This window comes from Meriones unguiculatus, chromosome 1 (assembly GCF_030254825.1).
Source record: "Meriones unguiculatus strain TT.TT164.6M chromosome 1, Bangor_MerUng_6.1, whole genome shotgun sequence".
Taxonomy (NCBI): Eukaryota; Metazoa; Chordata; class Mammalia; order Rodentia; family Muridae; genus Meriones; species Meriones unguiculatus.
Window position 1 is genome coordinate 82,918,194 of NC_083349.1, and position 10,242 is coordinate 82,928,435.

At 43.4% G+C, this 10,242-nt stretch overlaps 1 protein-coding gene across 4 annotated transcripts in view; it reads right to left on the minus strand.

Moving 5' to 3' along the window:
- The window catches only part of Matn2 (matrilin 2), a 134,805-nt gene that overhangs the window by 71,190 nt on the left and 53,373 nt on the right, over window positions 1–10,242 (minus strand). For all 4 annotated transcript variants that reach the window (XM_060392962.1, XM_060392960.1, XM_060392957.1 and 1 more), the window contains exon 4: window positions 5,763–5,885. In XM_060392962.1, the coding sequence (XP_060248945.1) occupies window positions 5,763–5,885 (123 nt within the window). The remainder of the gene's footprint in view (window positions 1–5,762; window positions 5,886–10,242) is intronic.

Genomic DNA, 10,242 nt, shown 5'->3' on the forward strand with positions numbered 1-10,242 from the left:
TGATTCTGCTGTAAATGTTTCTCCAAATTAGTGTTGAAGTCTAGTGTTCCTAAGAGCAAGGAGGCTAGTGTACACTATGGAGAAAACGGGTGTTAGATAAGTTTCATCAGGCATGGCTAATGGTGTCACTAGCTGTAAATTCAATGTCAGTGAACCAACAATAAACACTCAATACGGTTTCATTAAATAGAAACATGGCCAAACAAGGTTATGCACTTACTGATAAATGCTGTGGTCAGAAACTCAGATGATGATGACCCTACCTTTTCCCTAGAAACATAGATTCAGTATTTGTTAATTCAGTGTCATGGGAACTTCATAGACCCATGACTGCCAGGAAAAATGAGAAAGGACTGTTTTGACTCCTAGGTCTACACATTTTTTATATACTTAAAATCAAGTGTACTTTTAAAAACATAAGTTGACTAGGGTTCTGTTGAGAATCACTTTGAATTTATAGATTAATTTGGTTATAGGATTCCTTCCTATTGTTCCCGCCCCCCCCCCCCCCACCATGCTTTCTTTATACTTTAGCACAAAGGTATTGAGTCACTTCTGCAGCCTGGGGAAAATAATGTCAGGAACATTTCTCAAGAAATAAAAGCAAAGAGAACTGGAGAGATGGCTCAGAGGTTAAGAACACTGGTTGCTCTTCCAAAGGTCCTGAGTTCAATTCCCAGCACCCACATAGTGGCCCATGACCATTCATAGTGAGATCTGGTGCCCTCTTCTGGCCTGGAGGAAGAATACTGTGTAAATAATAAATACATAAATCTTTAAAAAAAAGAAAAGAAATAAAAGCAACATAATGCAATCAGGTATGAGTCTTGAGACAGGTAACATAAGCAAATCTATATTCAAAGTTTATATTTTTCTACCAAAAGTTTATAAGTGTTGCCTTCTCATTAGCTTCCACATAAAATAAATAATCTAAAAGAGAAGAAAGTTTTTCTTTAAATTTTTAAGTTGGGGGTAGGGATTAGCTGGAGAGATGGCTCAGGAGTTGAGAGCACTGGATGCTCTTCTAGAGGACCCAGGTTCCATTCCCAGCACCCCGCTTACAAGTGTCTTTATCTCTAGTCAAGGAATCCAGTGCCCTCTTCTGTCCTCCCCAGGTACTGACACACATGGTGCAAACACTCACACACAAGGTACTGCACACATGTGGTATATGTTGGTCAAAACACCCATACATGTAAAATAATAAAATAATTTTAAAATAAAAAATTAAGTTGGCTGTGATGGCACACACCTGTAATCCCAGCACTTGGGAGGCAAAGACGGGGAGATTGCCACACATTTGAGGCCATCCTGGGCTACAGAGTGAGTTCTAGTGCAGCTAAGGAAGACAATATAGAGAACCACATCTCCAAAAATCTGAGGGGGGAGGGAGGAAGAGAGAGGTGTTATTAGTGGAAAAGTAATTTCAAGGGGGGGATGGTAAGCAGAAGTAGACATTCGAAGAACACACTTGAGGTTTTCTTTCACACATACACCCTTTTAAATGTTCACAGCCCTCACAGTATTCTAACACGTCTGTAAACGTCACATATAATAATTCTGGGTAGAGAAGGCTCTTTGAAAGGCAGAAAGAATCAGTAATGTGGACCTCTGGTATATTCCATTAGTGGAACTCAGAAAGTGAGATTCTAATGCACTTGATTTAATTTTGAATGGAAGGGCACTTTGCAATAACTTGTGTTCACCAAAATGAGGGTTACTCAGACACTGAAGATGCCCAGGTCACCTAAAAATGAGCTTAGATAGCCTTTATAAAAGAGACATTCATGGCTGTGGATGGAGCAGAGACATTCATGGCTGTGGATGGAGCAGGTGGGAACAGTCTTCTATCATTGGAAGGGTATTCATCTGTCTGGACTATGACTTCAGATGGTACAGACAGGACCAAAGGTAGAAATGACAGAGAATAAGATTTCGGCTTACCTGATGACACAGGTGCTTTGCAGGAAGTAATCTGCTTCCCAAGAGCCAGTCCCCATTTGGACACCAGATAGGGGGATAGAATTCTGGGGTTGCATGGGAAAGGGAGCTAGAAGTTTGAGAAGAATGTCCATGACACACTGACAGTCTATATATCAACTACGCCCTTCTCCTCTCTCCACAAAGGCAGCGTGTAAAGAGAGCAGTGGGAGCACACCTCACACCTACCCATCATATGTGTGGATTGTGGGAAGGCGGTGCCTGAGGGGCCCTCCCACAGTTTTTGTACTGACGGCAGCATACAATGGCATGGGGAAGTAGCAGTCAGTGGGATGTTAGTTGGTGAATTAGTTCTGAGCCTCCTCACAGGCCACAGGTCATGGACCCTGTCAAACCTGGGCTTGGAAATCTCTGGTTGCCACCATCTAGGGTCTCTCAAGGAATATGGAACATTGCACAGTGGCTGAGAGATGAACATAACACCATCTGGATTGGGGTTTGGCCACATTTCCTAAATTGTCTAATGTTTTTTCCTTTGTTTTCCTTATCTGTAAAATGGCAGTGATGGAACCCACTAAAGAACTCATTGTGACAACTACGCAAGGCAGCAGACGTGAAGCTCTCAGAAGGCTCCTGGCACATGACAAACACTTGAAGAGTGTCTGAAGCTAAGCTTGCCTCACGTCCTGAGCACTGAGTTGAGCAAAGGTCGCAGCGACTGTCAGTGCACGGACAGTGCTTATTTGATTCTCTCATAAGAAAGCAAGCTCCACACAGAAGAAGCAGTGATTCGCTAGTTGTTTGATTTCTGGTGTTTTATATGCGACATAGTATGTTTCTATGTCCAAACACATGTGACAAGACAAAAAAAGACAATTGGACCCACTGGTGAGCCCATGAAAAATGAACAGCAGCCACATCTTGGAGATCGTGAGGTGCCTCCGGGAAAACGCCATCCACAGTCCACATCCCTTTCTAACTGGGAGGTTCTCCAGCTACATTCAGAGCAGGACAATAAGAACGGAACATAGCTATGTCTCATATCACCCCAGGCACCGGCAAGTTGTGACCATGTTGGCGGAGAGGCAGCATGTAAACGGGTCTTGTGGCTCCCTTTGCCTTCGGACAGCTTCTGCCATCCAGAGGCCAGGCACAGGGGCTAATGAGAATCTGCTAACCAGGTGAGTTCTAACTTGTCACCAGCCTTCCCATTTAGTAAGTGAGGAAACTGAGAGTTTAAATAAGCTGGTCTGCTGAGGCAGCTACAGCCAGAAGATGCTAATGTTGGGATCTAAACTAAAACCTAAGGACTACAATGGCCCTGTTTGTCTCACAAGCCCCATTTTAGAAATGCAGTTGAGTCAGCCAGGTTTCTGGTGCTGAAGGTGATGGTAACAGCCTCTGGACAACTAGGCCTGGCCAGAAGACAAGGCTGAGGCACACTTCACTTCCTTCCCCTTTCCCTACAGCTAGACACTTTCCTCAGCCCTCACTGCCCAAGGTTATGGGACCCCATCGAACAGCAGCAAAAGGGCAGAAACTCTCCAAAACTCTGACCTAAAGCCAGACATAGCCATGCAAACCTGTAATCCCAGGACTCAGGAGGATGGAGAAACCATGTTTAGTGGGGACTGGAGAGATAACTTAGAGGCTAAGAGCATGTTCTTATTGATCTTGCCAAAGACCTGAGTTCAATTCCTACCACTCACATCAGGTGGCTCACAACCACCTAAAATTCTAGGTCATAGGGGAAGTAATACCTTTGGCCTCTATGACACAGACATACCTGTAATTCCAAATAACAATAAGTTTTTGGGAGGAGGAGGAAGGAGAAGAGGTAGAGGCTTGAGAGGTGACTCAGCATTAAGCACAGTTGTTGCTCTGCTGAGGACCCAGGTTTGGCTCCTAGAACACACATGGCAGCTCACAACCATCTGTAAATTCAGTTCCAGAGGCTCTGATGTCCTCCTCTGACCTCTACAGGTATGTGTTGCATGTGAACAGATAGTCATGCAGGTAAAACACCCATACATATAATAAAATTAAAATAACATAACATAAAATAAAATAAAATAAAGCCTCTTGTAAAAAGAACAAACAGAGAAAGCACAGACTTGCTGAGACAGAGTCTCCGAGGACTCTGGGAGTTGCTTTCTGGTTCATTTGTCACTCTTTAAGTTCAAGAGCCTCTGCCCTGGGCTCTTGTCCCTCCTCTCTGTGAACTTCCCTACTCCCTAACTTAACTGTTTAAAGCCCAGGTAGTTTCCGCTTCAAGCTCTTTGATGCCGCAGCCCTTGGCAGAGTTCTGCATCCTTCCTTCTTTTTCCCCTAAGGCTGAGAGGAGCCTGAAAACATCAGCCTACCCTGGGCCAGGCAGGACTGACAAAGGCTGCTTGTGAAACTAAAGGAAGAAGAGATCTTTAGTATGTATGCATGTATGTATGCATGTATGTATGTATTTGCTGCTGTCAGAATTCATCTCGCATGGGTAAGCCAGCCCATGGGAAATGGGCCCTGGCAGCTTCCCAAATCCCATCCAGAAACAGGGCATGAGACACAGAGAATACTTCGTGTTCCTCAGAGAGGAGAGGGTGGGAAGGCAATGAGCAAGATGGATGAAGACACCTGAAAAGGACAAGGTGACCAAGAAATGTTCAAGTTGTTTGCTCAATAGTGTGAGAGGATGCTTCCCAGACTCCCCTGGCTTGTCAGTAAATTTCATTAAACCCAAGAGTATTTGCTGTGACTGAGTTTTGCTGGGGAACTTGAGGAAGTGTCAGCGGTTCCAGGGAAAGACGAAGATGATTCCAGCTGGGTCCTCGGATCACAGAGGAGCCCATGAACACAAATCTCTCTCTCCTTTGGAGCCCCAGAACAGACAGCCAAACAGATAGTGCCTAATACTGGGGGATTGGGAGGTCCTTCCATCAACCACTCAGTACTGAAACAAAGTGAGAAGAAAAGTGGAAACTGTGGTTTGGCTTCTAACAATGCAGTGCTAATTACAGCCATTTGTGCAAACTGCTTTCCATTAGTGCTTCCTTGCTTGCCATGTGGGATAATAAGAACTTTGCATTGCATGAACTACACATCAGACTTAGCTGAACTCTGTTTGCTTCCTTGCAGCCAATCTTCTCAGGCCTTGTGTGTGGAGTCTGGTTCTATGTGGTTAAAATGGTGGTTACACTTACAACTTAAGGAGCTTAAGAAGGAGGAAGAGGAGGAGGAGGAAGGACATACTTACTACATGGTTAATTCTTGAAGGTCTGGGGTACCTCCTGCTGGTTTTTATATCAGTACATTATCTTGTTTCAGGAGCCAGGCCAGAGAAGAACAATGGAAGTTCTAATGCTTTATATCTGCCCCCCCCTTTTTTCTTTAATTAGGAGAATAAAATGTCTGTTACCAAAGCAGCCAGCCTGCACACCTCTTAAAGTGGGATGGGCATAATCATTTCCAGCTGAGGTTAGTGACTCATCCTCAGTGCATGCGTTGGGGAGAAGATACAACTGAGAAACAGCTCCTTCTGGCCCAGCTAACAAAACCGAGGATGGAAAGATGCTTCGGTAGCTTCCACCGAGAAGCAGCATAGAGTGAAGGAGACTGTTTCTGAGACAGCATTTCCGCCAATCTTTCACACTGCCTGGTGACCCACTACGCACCAGGCGTAGGCACTGTGATGCGGAGGGGGAATACCAGAAAATACAAAAGCTGTTTCAGGTTGAGGAGGTGGCAAGTAGATTGGGAGAGGGACTATGGGTGAATAAGACCCTCCTAGCTAACATGCAAGCAGTATTGACATGTTGACAAAGCAGACTTACTTCTGCAAGTCTTCTGATCCGTGTTGAGAATGTACCCTTGCTTGCACTTGCAGATGTATGAGCCAGGTGTGTTGATGCAGAAGTGGGCACAGTTGTGTTCCAAGACGCTGCACATGTGGACCGCTGCAAAGGAAGACAAGGAAAGTGAACAGTGACGCCTCCCCTTAGCTTCATCCTATCCAGCGAATGTATACTGGGAGCCTGTGAAGAAGGAAGTTGAGCCCAGAGAGAAACAATCTCCAGCCCACTTTATCAGGAACGTTCACTGTGTGAAGTTAACAGACAGATCCAAATAAGTAAAGGACCACGTAAGGTGTTAGGAACCATATGAAACTGCTGGTATCTGTTTAGTTTTTGACCTACAAACCCACAAATCTCAGGTTCAATTAATAACACCATCTGACAAGCAGAAAGATCAGCAAAGTTCCTGATTCCAGAATGTCTTTGGTAAGATGGAGTCTTGAGTAGGCGGAAGTGGACTTGGGAGGAAAGCTACTGTTTAAATGACGGTATGTTAAAGAACCAGTCTCCCCACACAAATCCTAAAAACAATGCACTTTTAAATCTACACAAGCATACAAACATTCAGAATAACACTGTATTTAAATGTTTCATAATGCCATGATTTTTTTTGCCTCAATTTTAAATATTTTGCATTTGTTTCTGAAAGTACCTGAGCTTCAGATACATAAATCCTTACATAAGCTTGTCTGGCAACCATGCAGTATTGTCTTTTAACATCTCAGTAATGACTTTAATCACTCTAGTGCACTTGAGCACATTTAAAATTAACAGGCATCATTGTTAATACAACACATTATGCAAATGTTTTTATAAACAAAAGATTCCAAATGAGAAAATAGTTTTCTGAAGCTTAAACAGTAAAAGGACTTCAAGAGCAATCCTGTGCTGAGCCAGTAGGTAGGGAAACTCAGCTAGTGGTGGACTGCTTCTGAATCCACACCGCGTTACATCTCAGTAAGAAATGTTGTGGCCAGTTGTTGACTAGAGCTAAAGAGTCACTTGGGAAGAGGAAACCTCAGCTAAGAAAATAGCCCTACTTGGGTGGGATTGGGAGGAGGCAAGGGAGAGGGCTACAGCTAGGATACAAAGTAAATAAACTGTAATAAATAAAAATTTAAAAAGGTGGCAATAAAAAAACCAATTATTAAAAGAAGAAGAAAGAAAGAAAGAAAATAGCCCTACCAGTTTGGTCTGTGGAGCATTCTCTTGCTGCTGATTGAATGAGGGCCCATCTCTGTGGGTCCTGCTACCTACCCCTCAGCTGGTGGTCCTAGGTGCCATAAGAAAGCAAGCTGTGCCAGGTGTGGTGTCTCATACCTTTAGTCCCAGCACTCAGGAGGCAGAGGCAGGTGGATCTCTGAGAAATTGAGGCTAGCCTGGTTACATAGTGAGTTCCACAACAGCCAAAGCTACATAGTGAGACTCTGTTTCAAAATAACAACAAAGAAAGGAAGGGAAGAAGGAAGGAAGGAAGGAAGGAAGGAAGGAAGGGAGGGAGGGAGGGAGGGAGGGAGGGAGGGAGGGAGGGAGGGAGGGAGAGAGGGAGGGAAAGAAGGAAGGAGGAGGGACGAAGGAAGGGAAAGAAAGGAAGGAAGGAAAGAAGGAAGGAAGGGAGGGAAGGAGGGAGGGAGGAAGGAAGGGAAAGAAAGGAAGGAAGGGAATGGAAGGAAGGAAGGAAGGAAGGAAGGAAGGAAGGAAGGGAAAGAAAGGAAGGAAGGGAAAGGAAGGAAGGAAGGAAGGAAGGGAAAGAAAGGAAGGGAGGGAGGGAAGAAGGAAGGAAGGGAGAGGAAGAGAGAGAGAGAGAGAGAGAGAGAGAGAAAGCAAGCAAGCAAGAAAGCAAGCAAGCTGAGGCAGCCACAAGGAACAAGCTAATAAAGAGCACTCTTCCATGGCCTCTGCTTCAGTTCCTGCCTCCAGGTTCCTTCTCTGACACCCCTCAGTGATGTAGCTTGACCTGAGAGTAATAAGCTGCTTTCAGTCATGGTGTTTCATCACAGCAATAGAAACTCCAGGACAGCAATATATGAGATAGGGGAATGAAACTGTTTTATTTTATAACAGTATAATTTAGAACATATTGTTCTGAGCTCATAACTGTGTTATGATACAAATCACATATGGGAAGTTGTGGGTTTAATCCAACCATTTTTATTACAGGCTGAAATAGTTGACCTTTGGTGACCCTGAAAATCTTTAATCTCTTTATATTAAGTGAAGCTAAGTATTGCACTAACCTCATAAGGGCCTTTTGAGGGTTAACTGAACTAACCTGATAAAGTGGCCAGAACAGTGCTCAAAGTATCATCTGATGTTTTAAACATTTTTATTATATGTGTATGAATGTTTTGTCTGTATGTATGTCTGTGTATCACATGTGTGCCTGGTGCCTGAGGAGGCCAAAAGAGGGCATCCAGTCCTCTAGAACTAGAGTTACAAATGTCTGCGAACTGCCATGAGTGCTGGGAATTGAACCAAGTTCCTCTGGAAGAGCAGCCAGTGCTCTAATTGCTGATCCATCCTCCATCACAGAATCATAATGTTTTATTTTACATGTTTGCAAACATCATTTATACCTATACCCTATCATCCATCCATCCATCCACTTGTCTATCTATCTATCTACCAATCTATCTATCTACCGATCTATCTATCTATCTATTTGGATTTTCCAATCAACATTAATGACAAATTCTATCTGTACTGACCCAATCACTGTATTTTACAGAATGCAAAATGTTCCCTAAGTTAAAAAATATTAAAATGAGCAGCCATGTGCCCTTGTCCTCACTGTCATGGATTCCGTATTTGTGCGCTCACCTCGTCCCTGCACTTGTACAGCACTTCCCAGGCCTTCATCAGCTTGCTGAGTGGTAACAGCAGTATAGCTCCTGATTTTTAATTAAATACTGCTTTCCTTTTTTTTTAAAGGTTTATTTATTTTTTTATGTATACAATGTTCTGCCTGCATGTATACCTGAACGCCAGAAGAGGGCACCAGATCTCATTCTAGATGGTTGTGAGCCACCATGTGGTTGCTGGGAATTGAACTCAGGACCTCTGGAAGAGCAAGCAGTGCTCTTAACCTCTGAGCCACCTCTCCAGCCATGTCTCCTGATTTACATGTCCTCAAAGGGATCGAACCAGGCAGCATTGCTTACTTTAATCTTCTATATTTCATACAATAGCAAAATGTTGTTTTCATAGTCTAGGTAGCATTGTGCTTTTTTACATTTCTGTGGGTTTGTAGGTAATTTTCTTGTTTGAAATGATCCACTAAGTACAAAAAACTATGGCATGCCCTTTAGAAAAATAAATACATTAAAATGTATTTCAGTCTAGAATGAGTTAGGTTCTTTGTTGGCCAGAAGTACGAGGTTAGTGCGTCAACAAAACATTAAATTTGTTGTCTCCAAAGAGATTGTATATACAGAAATGTCAGGTGGCCAGAGCTCCATCACAACTGATTCTGCCTGTAGTTTGTATAAAAGAAATTACATAAAAGAAAAGAACACATTAAATCAGCGCTTGCAGTGACTCCATAGAGCAAAATCACCTTGAGCAATGAAAACCCACTTTATCTTAGATTTGATCTCACATGTGAGCTATAACTTAATCTTTTTTATTGCAATCAAATTAGCTGGCAGAGCTCTTCTAGCTGAGCTTTTCTGATTGCTTCATCCATTGGTCCAAAAGCCATTTCTCATTTACCTGTTGGTCTGCATGGAGACGGTTTCTAATATTTCACTTTTACAGTTCATGTTCAAACATGTCTCCCAGAAGACATATAGTTATTTCTCCAAGACTGGCTCTCAATGTAAACAGCCACCAGACCCAACTCAAGTTTTTGTTTGTTTGTTTGTTTGTTTTCCCATGACGTTCAACCAAAAGAATCCCAAATATTTTTACTGAGCAGAATAAATTGTACATTTATGGAATCCTGTGGCTGAGTGCTGATTGCCTCTGGGTCTTGTGTCTTCTCACCTCTAAAAGAGGCCTTTGCTGTGCAGGTCCGGGGAATTGGTACCCTGCCTCCTAGAGGTTCTGAGATGTAGAACTGTGTGTGTTGTGACTGATCTGGAGCTACTATGTCAATTGCTTGTCCCCCAAGATCTTTACTGTTCTACCAGCAAATGCTGCTATACACAAGTGATACTGTGGAACCTTGCCTCCCTGATTGGCCAATAAAAAATGCCTGCACCTGGGTTGAAAAGAAGAGAGGTAGGCAGAGCTAAGTTTCAACAGCTTTGAGAGCAGAGGATCACAGGAGAGGGAGGAGAAGACAGAGGCTAGAAGAAGAGGTTCTCATGAGCTAGAAGCATGAGGCCAGGGGAAGCCTGCCCTGAGCACTGGCATGATGGAGAGAAGCAGCCTAAATGGAGCATGTGCAAGTATTTATAGGAATTTTGGATGGGATGAGAGAGCAAGGTGGCTTAGGGGGTTAAGATCTGCCCAGCCC